Source organism: Nomascus leucogenys, chromosome 8 (assembly GCF_006542625.1).
Source record: "Nomascus leucogenys isolate Asia chromosome 8, Asia_NLE_v1, whole genome shotgun sequence".
NCBI lineage: Eukaryota > Metazoa > Chordata > Mammalia > Primates > Hylobatidae > Nomascus > Nomascus leucogenys.
Genome location: NC_044388.1, coordinates 21838155 through 21854435, shown reverse-complemented (window position 1 = coordinate 21854435; position 16281 = coordinate 21838155). Strand labels below are relative to the sequence as shown.

At 43.7% G+C, this 16281-nt stretch overlaps 1 protein-coding gene across 3 annotated transcripts in view; it reads left to right on the top strand.

Annotated features, from left to right (window-relative positions):
• RFTN1 (raftlin, lipid raft linker 1) overlaps nucleotides 1-16281 on the top strand; it is a 203177-nt gene that overhangs the window by 13297 nt on the left and 173599 nt on the right. For 2 of the 3 annotated variants that reach the window (XM_030816864.1, XM_030816866.1), the window contains exon 2: nucleotides 6651-6803. In XM_030816864.1, coding sequence (XP_030672724.1) covers nucleotides 6659-6803 — 145 coding nt within the window. In that variant the 5' untranslated portion in view covers nucleotides 6651-6658. Of the gene's footprint in view, nucleotides 1-6647; nucleotides 6804-16281 lie in introns of all 3 variants that reach the window. The other variant, XM_030816865.1, reaches the window with a different exon arrangement.

Here is a 16281-nt window from a genome sequence, read left to right as displayed (position 1 = left end):
AGACCTCCTCCATTTCCTCTACCTTTGAAGACTTCTTGGAAAGTTTTTCTTGGTACCTTGATGCTCGGGAGACCCACATACATAGTTTCAGGGATGTCTGCTGAGAAAACAAAATATAAAAAGAGAAACAAATGTCTGGACAACTGTCAATCAAAGCTGATCCAACAATGAACTCACAAATAAAATAGGTAATCTGATTGACATTAAGTATCAATGTGAGGTGAGCATAGGAATTTGGAAGGGTGGAGCTGTGGGAGCAGGATGGAGCATAGATGAAGTACTGGGGGAGTCTCACTAGACACAGGTGACTTTTAGCATGTGTTTTTTACAAAAACAAGCAACAACCAGAGAAAAAGTCAGTGAATAGCACCGCTGGGCATGATTCCACCTAGTAAGCTGATGCCCCAGTTGAGCAGGGGCTAGCTGATCTTTGAGAGGTCTCACTTTCCATACACCTCTCGTGGCGGCAGTATCTGGACATCCTGCGTGTGTAAAGAGAGGCATTTTTTCATTAACAGGGCTCCTGCACTTATCGTATAACCCAACAACCCCACTCTTAGGTATTTACCCTAGAGAAGTGAAAACTTATGTCCATATAAAAACCTCTATGCAAATGTTTATAGCCACTTTATTCATAATCAGCCAGTGCCAGAAACAACCCAAATGCCCTTCAAAGGGTGAATGGCTGAAACAGGGACCCTAAAAGCAGGCCAACTTCAGCAGTTGCCAAGGAGGCGGCAGGCCATGGTCATTTTGAGCAGACTTGGTGTATAAGTTGCTTATGGTATAAATGAACCACTCCACAACTTAGAAGCTTAAAACAACAACAGTAGCTTATTTTGCTCAGGAATCTGCAGCTTTGGCAGGGCTAGGCAAAACAGCTTGTCTTTGCTTAACATGGCATCAGCAGCTTGACTGAGGCAGAAGCTCTACTTCCAGCATGGCTTGCTGGCAAGATGGCCAGCAAGTTGGTCCTGGCTGTCGGTTCCTCTCCACATGGGCCCCTCTTTGGGGCTACTTGAGCTTCCTCATGGCATGGTGGCTGGATTCCAAGAGCAGGCACCCCAAGAGTCAGGGAGTGAATGCTCTCAAGTGTCTTAAAACTGGGTCCAGAAACTGGAACTGTGTTATTCCGTCATATTCTATTGGTCAAGCCGTCGTGGAGCCCAGATTCAGGGTAATTGACATAGACCTCACCTCTCAATAGGCTCAATAGGAGGAATGTCAGTGGATTTTGGAGCCACATTGAAAAACCATCCTACTTACCATTTACCTTCCACCTTACTAGAGACTTTGACCCATGTGAGAGATGTCGCTCTACTGAGACACTCCCTGAATGTCTGTGTGAGGGAATGTGCAGCACACCCGTGTCTTCTGTCTGCATCTGGCAGTACTATTCCTTAGACTCTTTCCTCTGCCTTCCCTCCCACTGCCCTCAAAAGCAACATATCCGTCTTTTGCCTCCATCCTCTTGCAGGATTCTAACGTGAGCGTGGTTTGGGAATGTCACGTGGTAAATAATATAGTCTACGAAACTCTACAATAGTGTGCAAGTCACTGTTACAGCTTATTTTTCCTACTTTTTATAAGCTAGCTTTTTCTGACTTGTTTTGAGCATAGTATAGACATTTTTGAAATGATGTAAAAGTCTTTCCTATTTTGACAGGGGTGGGAGTTGGTGGAAGAATCCAGGGCGAAATAAAAGGAATGCAGGTGTGGCAGCAGGGAGCAGGCTAACTGCCTCTACACAAAAGAGTAGGAGGAACTGATTCACACTAAGGTTTTGATGGCCAGCAACTACTTCCTGTGTCTCCCTTTCCAAAGAGGGCTGTGCTTTAGAAACAGTTGCTTAGCCAGGGTTGCACGCACTCCAGAGAAATCAGTCTCTAAAATTTGAGATTCAAGGATTCAATGATATTACAGTTTTGCTGCTGGCTGGTATTTATTAAAAGAAAAACTTGATACAAATTAAATTCAACAGAGTTTGAATGAGCAAAGAAAACTTCGCAAATCGGGCAGCCTCAGAACCAGAACAGGTTCAGTGACCTGCCTGAAACACATCCTGGCAGTGTTTTGTGTACAGAAAAGAGAAGTGAGGTACAGAGACAGCTGGCTTGGTTACAAGCTGCCTATGATTGACTGCATTCTGCTGCTGTGATTGGCTGAGACTCAGCTATTTGTTACAGAAGTATACATCCTAAGTTAGGCTTTCGTATAGTTTACCTACTAAACTAAGTTGCAGTCGTTGTGTAATGACTCAAGTATGGAGGCATCCTCAAGACAAATTTGGTTTAATGTAACGTACTCTTTATCTTTTCTGTGTCTGATCACATGGATGATTTGCCCAGAGCCCCTTTATGTCCTGTGATATCCAGCACAATGCCCTTTGGGATGAGCTGGGGCAGAAGCCTCAAGGTTGGGAGTCTGACTGAAACTTTAAACTCTCGTGAATCACAAGAGTTTTCTAATGCTTCTTGGTACTCTCCTGATCCCCACCCCAACCCTTTCCAAACCTTTCTTCTCATCCTGGTAACCCTCTCCTTTCTGCTATCAGGGAACCTGTCCTTTATCAAAGAAACTAAATATAGATTAAAAATTATAGACAAAATAAAATCAAACTAAAGTGGTAGTGGCTACCAGGAGCTTAGTTTCTTGTCCTTCCCATGGAGATATTTGTCATTTCAAAGCAGATACTTAGGAAAGGTAATTCTGATTTCAAAGGAGTGAACCTCTAGTATGAGAATTTACATAATAAGGTAGCAAAAGTGGGAGGATTTTTGAGGAACAGGCTCCTTCTTGGAGGTCTTCAAACACCCTGCCTTCCAGAGCAAGGCAGGTCTGCCTGAGTATGCAGCAGGGTGGGCATGAGTGCCTTCCCTTGCTTGCCAGCCTGTCTGCTCCTCACTCAGCCTTGGTCCCATCAAAGTCTCCAGCAGGGCCCAGTAGGGAGAACCTGCCGCCACCCTTTAGAAGCTGCCACCAGCCTGATAGAGAAAAGAGTCCTTTCTCCTTCTTAGAACTCTGTAATGTATACACAGTGGCTTTATTGGATAAGCTAGCATCAGATGAACATGCCTACTGTAAATATTGCTTCAGTTTTTATTCAGAAGAATTGAGACCCAGTACGTAGATGATTTTGTGTTTTGCCTTTATTCCATCCTCACGTTATTGTTGGAGATGTATCTGTGTATTTGTAAGGTCACAGATTTGTTTATTATTTTTGGACGTTTTAGTATAAGTATGGGAAAGCACACAAATCAGTACAGAGACTGCTCAGTGGCCCAGCGAATCATCACAAACTGACACCCAGATCAAGAAACAGCAAAGCTGGTACCCTAGAAGCCCCCTCATCCTCTATGCAGTCACTGTTCTCCCAAGGGTAACTGGCACCCCAGCTTCTAACACTGGAGATGAGCGTTGCCTGTTTTGGAACTCTGTATAACAGGAGTAAGAAAGAATGTACTTTCTGTGCCTGGCTGCCCGCCCCCCACTCCTTTATGATTTTTGAGATTCATTAATGTAGTGTGTAATCCTAGTTTCCATGTTTTCGTTGCTTTATAATATTTTATTGTGTGAATATACCATAATGTATTTAATATTCTATATTATTATTCTATAATATTATTTAATATTTAATAGAATATTTAATATTCTATAATATTATTCTCCTGGAATAATCTATTCTCCTGGAAGGTGTTTGGGCAATTTCCAGGATGGGGCTGGTATGAGTAATGCTACTGTTAGCATTGTCATATGTGTCTTTCGATGTCTTTCGTATACACATTTCTGTTGGTATATACCCAGGAGAGGAATTTCTGGGTCACAGGATAGGCATGCGTTCAGCTTTCCAACATATTGTCAGTTTTCCAAGGTGATTGTACTAATTCACACTCTCACCATCAGTGTAGGGGAATTTCATTTGCTTCCTATCCTTGCCGACACTTGGTATTATCAGTTTTTAAAATGTCAAGCTATTCTGGTAGATGCCTGTTAAATCTCACTGTGGTCTTCCCTTCATTTCCCTGATGAGTCATGAAGTTGAGCTTCTTCTCATATGTTCTTTGGCCATTTGCATATCCTCATGGGTGTTCGTTGGGGCATTTCACCTGTTTGCTGTTGGGTAGTGTATCTTTTCCTTATCAATTTGTTAGGCGCTCTTTGATTCGTGGTGGATGTGAGTCCTGTGTTGCATAAATGCGTTAGTGTGCAGGAGCCAACACACACTGGCTTTTGAGAGCTGATTTTAGCATCTCTTCCTGACTCTGCCTTCTGTGGCATCATGTTTGGCAGCTTGAAATCTGCCATGGTGGGTGTGTTTACACCACAGAAATAGGCAAACTACAAATCGGGGCTTCCTCTCTTTGTTGGAGAGCTGGTTTACCAGTGCACCACTTGACAAATATATTGCAAATAGCTTATTTCAGTCTCTGGATTGCCTTTTCACTCTTTAATGTGCGTTTTGAGGAACAGAATTTTTAAATCTTAACATAGCCCACATTATCAAAATTTTCTTTTGTAGTTAGAGCTTTTTGTGTCCTCTTTAAGAAATCTTTGCCTCCACCTCCATATTTGTTTACATGGCTAGCTAATCATAATCAATTTTGCTTAACTTCCCCCCTACTGAAGCAGCACTGCCACATACAGTTTTAAAGATTGTTCCCAAGGAGGGATGCAGGGGCTTAGATCCAGACCTTGCTGTGCTCAGTAAGACATGGCTGGGACAGGGCTGCATTCCTCAGAGGAGGGGGCACCTTTTTTGAATTCTCACAAAGGCACCATATGGGCTAGTGGTGGGATCTCTGACACCCTAAACCCCACGCTGCCTCTCTGGCCTGCCAAACCGCACTGCCTGCCCTTTCCCTTCAGATGGGGCAGCTTCCTGCCTCCATGCCTTTGCTCTTGCTGTGCCTCCATCTCTACGTCATCAAATTTGGGGTCTGTCCAGCAAAGCCCATCTCAAATACCCAATCCAGGCCCCTGCCATTTTCCCAGCTTGTGTTATAGCTTGCATGTCCTCCCTCTTGTAGTAGCCTAACCTCCTTGAGGGCAAAGACCAAATTGTTTGAATCGCTAATAATGCTTTGCCCATAGTAGGCATGAGTAAATCTGCATGAATGAGTGACTTGGCGAGCCTTTGGGCTCTTTGCAGAGAGTAACAGTGCACATCTCGATGGGCTATTTGTTCCCAACACTTAGAAGCTTCCTTGTCCATTTCTTTTCTGCTTTGTCCCAGTGGATGCCAGCCGGCTTGCTTTTCAGCAGTTAAATATGCAGCCCTTTACATATCAGCTGTTTCATCTGCAGAACTACAGAGTATTTTACAAGTAATCAGTTCATGCAGATTGCACATAAATCATGTCTGCTCTGGCGCTTTGGATACTAATGTTCCCTTATTTAGGCATAAGTAAGCCTTCCTGTTCTCATCCATTCTTTCAGACTTTTTTTAATTACTGAAAAGTAGAGCCTAGTTGTCGCTACACCACCTCCTTCCACTCCACCCGCCACATGCCCTCGTTGCTTTTTTGAGGTTCAGTTTGTTTTTCTGGAGCTTGCCAAATTGCCTTAGGAAGCTGGGTACCTTGTAAATGAATTAAGCAAAAGGAAATTCTTATCTCTAAAAGGAAGCGGTCACTGTGTTTCTGTGTGTGATATTCTTGGCTGGTTAATATTTTTGCGAAATATGTTCTGATGGCAGCAGTGGTACCCCAGAGAGGAGGGAAGCATCGGTTATGCTTAGTACACAGAAGCAAAATCTCTTCTGCTGAAGTTGGGGGAGTGGATGAAAAGCTATTTCATGAAAGTCATTCTGCCCAAATAAACAGAGAGCCTTCATCGTTTTTAATCCCATGGAAGATTGGAAGCTCAACTCACCTTAATGTGCCCATTACTTTAACATTTCTTTATTTTCTTTTCAAACTGGAACTACAGATTTTTGCTCTAATACACGTGGATTTCTGATTCCAGTTGCTCTATCCCTGCTATTAGTGTTCAGTCAGTTTTCATTTTGGTCTAAAATGACTCTCTAAGAGCTTGGAAGCATACTATTATTTCCTGCAGTTTGGTCTAAAAACGAAGAAAAAGGGGACTTTCAGACAAGGCCCATAAAAATACCACCATCTACTTTTAGAGATGTTTTATGAATACAAATTTCCTGTCTAAATAATTACTGTTGAGGGTAGAAAGGACTTGGAGTTTGGAAATTGTAACAACAACTTATTCTGTCTTAGCAACCACAGTGAAGGTGACACGTCTCTTGTTTTTTATAGATGGGCTGACACTATAATGCACTTTATTGCTTTTTAGATTCCATTTTTTATTCATGGATACAGATTATAGTGGAACCGAGGCAGTAGGAGGTATTATTTTCCTCAGATGGGGAAAAAAGATATAAAACAGGTATGCTTTTGGTGTCATTTTAAAAAATCTCGGGACGGCTTGTGATAGTATCTTAGCAGAAGGAGAAGCCAGCCTGGGTACTGAGCACAGTCCTCTGCGTTCAGGTCCTATATTAAATTATCCTCTCAGTTTCATAAAGGCTGAGGTCTGTCATGTATTCTTCAGGAAAATTACAGTGTCTTTTATACTAGGGTGTTTAAAGACAAAATCTCAGAAAAAAAATCACCTCCCTGCCTTTTTCCTTTGGCCAGCAGCTGCTGAAATGGGTTGCGGATTGAACAAGTTAGAGAAACGTGATGAAAAACGGCCTGGGAATATTTATTCAACTTTGAAGAGGCCTCAGGTGGAAACCAAGATAGATGTGTCCTATGAATACCGCTTCCTGGAGTTCACGACTCTGAGTGCCGGTGAGTACGTGGGGTGGGCATGGATGGGGGCAGGTGAGATCTCCAGCAGGGGCCTGCAGGGGATGGGGGTGCAGCTGGAGAGCTGGATGGGGTGGGGGCTGTGAAGAAATGCAAAGGGCAGGCCTGTCTCAAGGGGGCGGCTTACAGAGATCCAGATTTTTATGTGAAATCTCTCACTTTTTAAAAAATAGTGTCTGGGCACAGTGGTTCACGCCTGTATTCCCAGCACTTTGGGAGGCCGAGGTGGGTGGATCACCTGAGGTCAGGAGTTCAAGACCAGCCTGACCAACATAGTGAAACCCCCGTCTCTACTAAAAATGCAAAAAATTAGCCAGGCATGGTGGCGGGTGCCTGTAATCCCAGCTACTCAGGAGGCTGAGGCAGGAGAATTGCTTGAATCCAGGAGGCGGAAGTTGCAGTGAGCCAAGATCACACCACTGCACTCCAGCCTGGGCGACAGAGCGAGACTCTGTCTCAAAAAAAAAAAAAAATCAACTAATTACAATTTTAACAAATGAAAATCATGTGTGAGCCAAGCAATACATACGGATAGGCTGAATTTGGCCCATGAGCCAACCAGTTTGCAGACTGTTTCGTAGCAAGTTCCATGAAGGAAGGTTTGCCTTCTCTCCTCGTATGAAACTTCCTCTCCACCCAAATTCACCTGCCTGTTGTCTGCCGTCTCGCAAGAGGGCTCATCCATCTGGGCTTGGCTTTGCCTTGGCTGAGCCAGAGGGAGTCGGGTCACCTACCATACGAGTGTCCAAGGACTAAGGAAACAGGGAATAGCCCGAGAAGACTGGCAAGGGATGGTCAGCATCAGCATCAGAGCATTTGCTGAGCACCTGCTGTGTGCAGAGTGTTGGGCCAGTGTTGGGGGGGAAGTCGTAAGCCTGTCCTGGCATCTTGGAGTGTTCTATATGATAGGAGACAGGAGACTCATACAAATGAAAAGAATAAAAGAACTCCACAGGTTTTAATCGTAAGTTGGAAAACATTATAAGACATGTTTTTGGAAGGGAAGAACATGCTATTCTTTTTGGGTCCCAGGAGTTTGAGAGCAAAAGCTGGGCACTATGTAATGAAGTCATCTGAACACATTTTCTCCCTGGGCTTCTGGATATACTTTAAGCTTCTGTGATCAGAAAGGAGAATGAGTGGAAAAAGCCCTCATGTTCATGGATTTGAGTCCTGGCTCTGCTTCAGAGCAACTGGGTAAATCACTGAGCTTCCCAGTCCTGCAGTGTCCTCATCTATAAAAGGAACACGGGTGTCCACTTCATGGGGCAGTTGTGAAGATTAGAAGGGGTAGATATGTGTGAAGCTTGTAGCACAATGTGTGGCATACAGTAGGGTCTGCAAGTGTTTCTCTTCCTCCCCTCCTCCTTGACTACTCTTTCTGTTGTGACTGTCTCGGTGCGGAGGCTCCAATTGCTTCTTGAGCTCTGAAAAAGGACAGCTGAGTGTCTCTGCAGGGACATTCTGTGCATCCCCCCACCCCTGACAAGTCACCAAAACTGAAGCCAGCATCTTCCTTTTCAGATTGCTTGCTTCCGGTGCCCTTGATGAGTCAGTCATGCCACCACCATCCTCTTAAACATGCAGATACCTATGACCATGCCTTCCCCCTGTGTGTAGTTGCCATTCCTTCACCCAAGCCTATTAAAACCATGTCTGTAAATGCCTCTAATATAGCTAATGTAACACACAATTATTTGGAGCATTTGGTCATGCATTTGGCCCTCCATTTATTTGTTCAGTGAATTTTTAAGTGCCTACGATGTGCTGGGCATTGTGGGAGGATTAGGGAAAAACAAAAGCATGTCTAGGAGAAAGGATTGGAAAGAAGTATATCAAGATGTTAACTATTAGGATGCTGAGATGTTGGGGGAATTCTTTTTTCTCCCTTTTGCAGTTGTTTTGTTTTGCTTTGTTTTTGCATCATGGTTATGTGTTTTTCATTATGACGAAGAGTAACTTTGCTCCTAAGAACCTTCACAAACACATGAAGTTTCCATGCAGTGCTTTGTCCCCCCACTGCTTCATAGCTGGTGTCTGAATGATTTCCCTGACCTCCTTATTTGTTTGTTTCCCTGAGCTTCAGCTGCAGCATCCACACTGCAGCACTATTTTGTGCATTGTGCTGTCCTTGATGGAATTATCTTTTGTTTTCTGATTATGAAGTAAACATACACCCATTATAGTGAGCTAGGACAACACCGGGGGATATCCCATGTGGCCTCCCTGCTCCTGCCCTGGTCCTCCTACAGATCCTGCCAGTCCTCTGCTCAGAGCTCTCCTGTGGCTGCCACCACACCAGGAGTGGCACAGCTCCCCTTGACTGCATTCTCCCACTGCTTGTCTTTGGTGTTCCGCTGCTTTGAATTTGCCCTTTCATGAACCTGCCAGGCCTCCTCCGGGCTTTTGCACTGCCTGTTCCTCTGCCTGGAAGTCCTCCGCCAGGATCCCCCTGCTCATCTTCTTAACCCCATTCTCTCTGAAACTTTCCTTGACCACCTCTTTAAAATTTCTACCTTCTCCCCAATTCCCCATGTCTTTCCCCTCTTGATTTTCTCCATAGCACTTCTTACCATGTAACCTGCTATCTATCTTGCTTATTGCTGTTTGTTTCCTCTCTTCCCATGAATGCAGGGATTTTCTCTCTTTTATTCTCTGCTGCTCCCTCAGTGCTTAGGACAGTGCCTGGCACTTAAATAGATAATCAGCAAATATTTGCTGAATGAATACTCACCATATATTTTTGAATCCTGCTTTTATGTGACTTAACATTGTACAGTGAGGTGTGCACCTGTCATGCCTATGCTCGGAAAGTATGATTTAATGGCTATATATGATTTAATCACTCAGTGTACCATAATTTATTTTGCAGTCCCCTTTTATTGGACGTTTAAGTTATTTTGGGCTTTGGGCTATTACAAATAATGTTGTGATAAGCAGTGTTGTCTATAAATCTTTGTACACATTTCTGACTATTTCCTCAGGAATTACTGAATTGAGGGATGCGAATGTCGGCACTCTTGATAAATTGCCCAGTTGCCCTGTAGATAGGACCTGCTTGTGTAAAACACACATCTGATTCTGCACAACTCTTTAGGGAGTTCCCCTGGATGGATGAAGTTGAGATTCAAGCCAGAGCTCAGGGCTTTCTGTAGCTTGGTCTTGCCCTTCCCAGATCCTCTCCCTATTGTTCTCTGGAGGACGATGTGTCGTGGCATTGCCCACTGCCCGCGCCTAGGACCCTCCTTTTTCTGCTTCTCTGATTCAGTGCAGGCAGCTCTTTCTGCACAGGCCCCCACCTCTTACTGCTTGCTAGGACCCCACCCACCTGGATTTGTTCCTTCTTGACAGCCATTCTATCAGAATTACTCTCTTGTGCACGCCTGTAGTTTGTCAATACCGTCCTTTTGACATTTTGATTACATCATATATTAAACCTATTTGTGTTTCCCTCAGGGCAAGGACCAAGCCTTGTTTATCTTTCTGTTTGTCTTCCTTGTTCAGCTTTCTAGCTGAGATGAGCCTGTCTTGCATAGTCGGGTCCTAGTAAACCTAGAACTAAATGCTGACTCCTTTCCCTAGTGGTCTCTCATGTTTTTCTGCCAGGAGTTCTAATGAGATTATTCTTTATTCTCCAGAATGGAGCTGACGTTTGTTGCATGCTACTATGTGCCCAGTCCTGTGATAGGACATTACGTCCTCATCTCATTTTTCTTTCTTTATTTTGTTTTTTTTTTTGAGATGGAGTCTCGCTCTGTCACCTAGGCTGGAGTGCAGTGTTGTGATCTTGGCTCACTGCAACCTCTGCCTTCCAGGTTCAAGTGATTCTTATGCCTCAGCTTCTTGAGTATCTGGGATTCCAAGCATGCACCACTACACATGGCTAATTTTGGTATTTTTAGTAGAGATGGGGTTTCACCATGTTGGCCAGGCTGGTCTCGAACTCCTGACCTCAAGTGGTCCACCCACCTCAGCCTCCCAAAGTGCTGGGATTACAGGCATGAGCCACTGCACTGGCCTGATCTCATGTTTCAGAAATTTTTCAGCTTTATCAAAGTATAAATGAAGTACTCTACATTGCACGTATTTAAAGTGTTCAAACCCATAAAACCCTCATCACATCAAGATGCAGAACATTTCCATTGCCCCAGAAGTTTCCTCATGCCCCTTTGTTACCCCTCCAACCCCAGACAACCGCTAATCTCCTCTCCATCACTGATTTTTTTTTTTTTTTTGAAGCGAAGTCTCACTCTGTTGCCCAGGTTGGAGTGCGGTGGCGCAATCTTGGCTCACTGCAATCTTCACCTCCTGGGTTCAAAGGATTCTTGTGCCTCAGCCTCCTGAGTAGTTGGGATTACAGGTGCCCGCCACCACACCCAGCTAATTTTTTTATTTTTAGTAGACACAGGCTTTTGCCATGTTGGCCAGGCTGGTCTCGAACTCCTGATCTCAGGTGATCTGCCTGCCTCAGCTTCCCAAAGTGCTGAGATTACAGGTGTGAGCCACCTCGCCCCGTCTCCATCACTGATTTTATTTCCCGGAATGTTATATAAATGGAATCAAATAGTATATACTCTTTTTCAAAACCTAGCTCTTTTCATTCACTCAACTTAATCATTTAAGATTTATTTATGTTGTTTGCTGTGTTTTCTGTTTTACTGCTGAGTAGTATTCTGTTGTTTGATTGTACCACAGTTTGTTTTTCCATTCACTGGTTGATAAACATTTGGGTCATTTCCAGGTTTTGGCTATCACAGGTTAAGTTGCTATGAACATTCGTCTTTGTGTGGCTTCTTATGTCATTTTATGTTTGCAGTAACCCACTAAGGTAGGTGAATACACTCATTTCTTTTTGCAGACAAGGAAATGGATGCTCAGCGAGGTTAAGTAACTTGCCCAAAGAGGCAGTGCTAGGAAGTGGTCGGGGGAAGAATTCGAATATAGAATTCTAGAATCTTGGGCATCAAAGCTCTTGTGATGCCAGACTGCAAGATGCTACACAAATAGGCATTAACACCAACTGGAATGTTGTTGTTAGAAAACTTATTATCATGTAGAATGGTATAAGAAGATTCCTCTTCCATAAGGTTTTAACTATGGCAGATTTTTAAATGACACTCTATACACTTATTTTTCATGGAGACAATTCTTATTTGACTCTTAGGCAAATACAAGTCCGGGAGGTATTGGCCCATGTCCACCTGATGGCTTAGGTAGGAAGGGTGCCATGTGCATTTTCAAAAAAGTGAGGATCAGCCGGGTGCAGTGGCTCACACCTGTAATCCCAACACTTTGGAAGCCCGAGGCAGGTGGATCACCTGAGCTCAGGAGTTCGAGACCAGCCTGACCAACATGGAGAAACCCTATCTCTACTAAAAATACCAAGTTAGCCAGACATGGTGGCACATGCCTATAATCCCAGCTACTCAGGACGCTGAGGCAGAATTGCATGAACCTGGGAGGCGGAGGTTGTGGTGAGCTGAGATCGCACCATTGCACTCCAGCCTGGGCAACAAGAGCGAAACTCCATCTCAAAAAAAAAAAGAAGTCAGGATCACAGTTAACACTGTTGAGTTTGTCCCTTGCTTAAAGCTCAGTGCTGTTGTTGAAGATACTGGAACATGCAGCCTCACTTGTGGGGCTGGCAGAGGCGAAAGCAGCAGGAATCTTACAGTGAAGCACATAAGCTGCCAAAAATCTCAATTCTGGGTGATTTGATTGGGTCTTAAATTTTCAATTAACTCTGGTCACCGAGGGATGAACCTGCCCTTTGATGGGTTTCATCGCAGATGGAGGCCCATAAAGGATCACAATTTCTGCAAAACGGTACCCCAGTATGCCTTTTATGTGAGCGTTTTGCCAGCCTCTCTGTGCCAGGCCACTCTAACACCACTTGAAAGCTACCTGTATCAGCTCTGTGAAAATTGACTGTGTTTTATGCACATTTGGTGCCAGAGACAGTTGGCACGGAGAGCAATCTGTGTAATGAGGCTGGTGCCCAGGGCTTGGGCCTTCCTTGAATGGTCCAGTCCTGCACTGACTAGTACAGGAGGCACCAGCCACATGGTATTTATATGTAATCACTAATTAAAACAAAGTAAAATAAAATATTCCGTTCTTCTGTCACACTAGCCACATTTCAAGTGCTCCGTAGCCGTGTGTGGCTGTTGACTGCTATTGGACAGTGCCAATAGAGAACATTTTTATCATTGCCGAAAGTTCTGTAGGATAACATTGTTCTAGTCTGTTTTCAAGAGAGGAAAACTCGGTTTCAGGTCAGAATCTGTGTCTCTAAATCCTAACAATGTACCATTTTATCATGAAGATTTGCCCTTAGGTTCATAGTGACCATAGGAAGATTCATTGATTCCACAAATATTTATTGAAGGTCAACCTTGGGCCAGATGCCATGTCTTGGGGACATGTGGGTGAACCAGACAGGAGGTATTCCTGGGTTGCCTTACTCAGCTCGGGCTGCCATAATAAAATAGCACAGACTGGCTTAAACAACAGATGCTTATTTTCTCATAGTTCTGGAGGCTGGAAGTTGCTACCCTGGAAATCAAGGTGCCAGCATGGTTGGGTTCTGGTCAGGGCTCTCTTGGCTAGCAGACAACAGCCTTCTCATTGTGTCCTCACATGGCAGAGAGGGAGGGAGGGAAGACGGGGGTTGGGGGAAGACAGAGAGAGAGTGAGAAAGAAAGAACAGAAGTGAGCACGAGCTCTCTTGTGTCTCATCTTGTAAGGATACTAGTCCCATCAGATTGTGCCCCATCCTTACGACATGATTTGACCTTCACTATTTTCTTACTCCAAATGTAGTCACTTTAGGGGTTATGATGATTTGGAAGGACACAATTCAGTCCATAGCACCAGACTATAGATTAGTACTTTACTTTGGTTCAAACTCTCTCACAGATGAAGAACCAGTACTTGATGCTAGAGTAATGGAGACTGATGGGATGGTGGTAGCCCAGGCTTGATGGAGGAGTCTGTGTGTCAAGCAAGACTTGAAATCCTCAGGTGGATTTGGAGTTTTATGCAAATTTGGTGCCAGGGACAGTAGGCTATTAGGCAAAAGATGAGAGAAGAGGGTGGAAGAAGATAATCTTTTCACGAAGAGGAGACAACTTGTGGGAGGGATCAAAATGCAGAGATAACACTGCATATGTGGGGAGCCACAGGCAGTTCAGTTTGGTTGGAGCATGTTCTTTGGGGGAGAAGAAAGTAGGGCCAGATGATGAAAGGTCTTAGGTGTTGGGCTGAGGAGTCTAGGCTCAAAAGCACTGAAGGTTTTTAAGATGGAGGGGGTGCAGGTGACATCGAATTCTCATTCTGGAAAGACTTCTCTGGATTTAGAATGAAGAAGGATGGAAGGGGCAATGCTGGGGGAGGGGAAACCATATAGAAACCATTGCAGTCGTCAGGCAAGATAAGGTGGCCTCAGTCAAAACAGTGGCAGTGGGGACAAGAAAAGGAGTGGGGGAAAGAGAGATTAGGAGGTTGTCCTAGGGACTGCCTGGCAGGTGAAGGAGAGCAGGAAGCAGAGGAGGAGGTGGGTGTGCTGGGCACCTGGGTGGATGACACGAGTTCCCCACAGCCAGATGCTGAGTCTGCTTTAAAGCATTCTCCAATGATGCTCTCACTTGGTGATTCAAGTAGCCCTGAAAGCTGAAAGGAAGGTATTTTTCTTTTCTTTTCAGATGAAGAAATTGATTTGGCAGGTAACAAGTAGTAAGTGGGCCCAGAATCCAGTGTTTCAGCTCTTTCCACTCAAAGCTTATCCACTGCACATGAAAGAGAGCTCAGCGCCAAACGCCAGTCCACTGAAGTGTGTCGCAGTTATATTTGTTTGAATAACTTTATTGAACTCTAATTTAAATACTATGAAACACACCCATGTGAAGTGCCTGGGTGATGAGTTCTGATAGGTGTAAACATTTGTAGAACTATCACCACACTCAAGATATAAAACTTTTCCTTCACCCCAGAAAGTTCCCTCAGGTGCCTGCCCTGACCCAGCCAACTGCTGATCTGCTGTGTGTCACTGTTGAATAGTTTTGCTTCTTTTTGAATAATATGTACATAGAATCATGCAGTGTGTGTGCCTCTGGCTTCTTTAACTCAGCCTAATGCCTTTGCAGTTCAGCCTGTGCTGTTGTATATATGGAGTCCTTGCTGTTGTATGTATGGAGTCCTTACTGTTGTATGTATGGAGTCCGTGCTGTTTTATGCACGGAGTCTGTGCTGTTGTATGTATTGAGTCCTTGCTGTTGTGTGTATCAAAAGTTCATTCCTTTTTGTTTCTGAGTAATATTCCCTTGTTTGCATGTGCCACAATTTGTTGAATCATTTTCCTGTTGAACATTTGGGAAATTTCCAATTTGGGGCTATTATGAAAAAAAAAGCTGAATATCCACGAACAAGTGTTTTGTGTGGATGTTTTCACTTCTGTTGGGGAAATACGTAGGAGTGGAATTGTTGGGTTGTATGCTAAATACATATTTACCTTTATAAGATACTGCTCAATTGTTTTCCAAAGCGTTTGTTCTGTTTTACATTTCCGACAACAATGTATGAGAGTGGATAGCTTCATTTTTTTATAGGTAATAATCAGTTACTTTTTATTCAGCACCTACTGTTGTATTAATCTCTTCTAAACAAACTAACAACAATCTAAAGAGGTAAGTGGAGTCACCCCCATGGTATAGAAGAATAAATTGAGATACTGAGTTTGGAGCAGTTATAAAAGAAACTTGCTAGGCCACCAAGCACTTGGAGCTTTGCAGGATATCTTGTAGTCTTACTGAACAGCAAAGCCTTCACTTTGGCTTTCTTGGTTCCTGAATCTTCTGTGTGCTGTGGTGGGTTTAAACTAAATTGAAGGGCTTCAACATGAAAAAGTTCAAAGGTAATTTATTCACCTTTGCCCCTTTCTCAAGCTTGTCTTCTATTTCTATTCTTAAGTTCCTCCTTATAAGACATTCCCATGACATGCATTACAATTTCGAGGATCATTCCACACTGCTGCATTTTACAAACTCCCATCTTTGTGGTTTTCCTAAGAGGACTTTAAGAACTGATTTTCGGGATGTTTTCTTCGACATTGTGCTGACCAGGCTCATACTTGGCTTTCGGCCACCAGCATTCTAGCCTTAAACTCTGTATATAAATTTTGGGTGGTCATGAAAATAACAGGATGACATTCCTTATTCAAGACATGCACATTGCGCAATAAATTTTCTACAGGTCCAGTTTTTCTTTGACCTCCAGTCTGGGGGATGTTAGCCCGACACACAACTACAGAAGCAGCTGATAATCGTTGTTTGTAAGAGTTGTCCTTTCAGTATCCCTTCACAGCTGGGAAAAAGACTAATCTAAAAAAATGGATCATGATTTACATTATATTCTGAAAATTAAGAAATGAAAGTTGTGGGGAGCGAAGTGTTTGGGTGCCTAA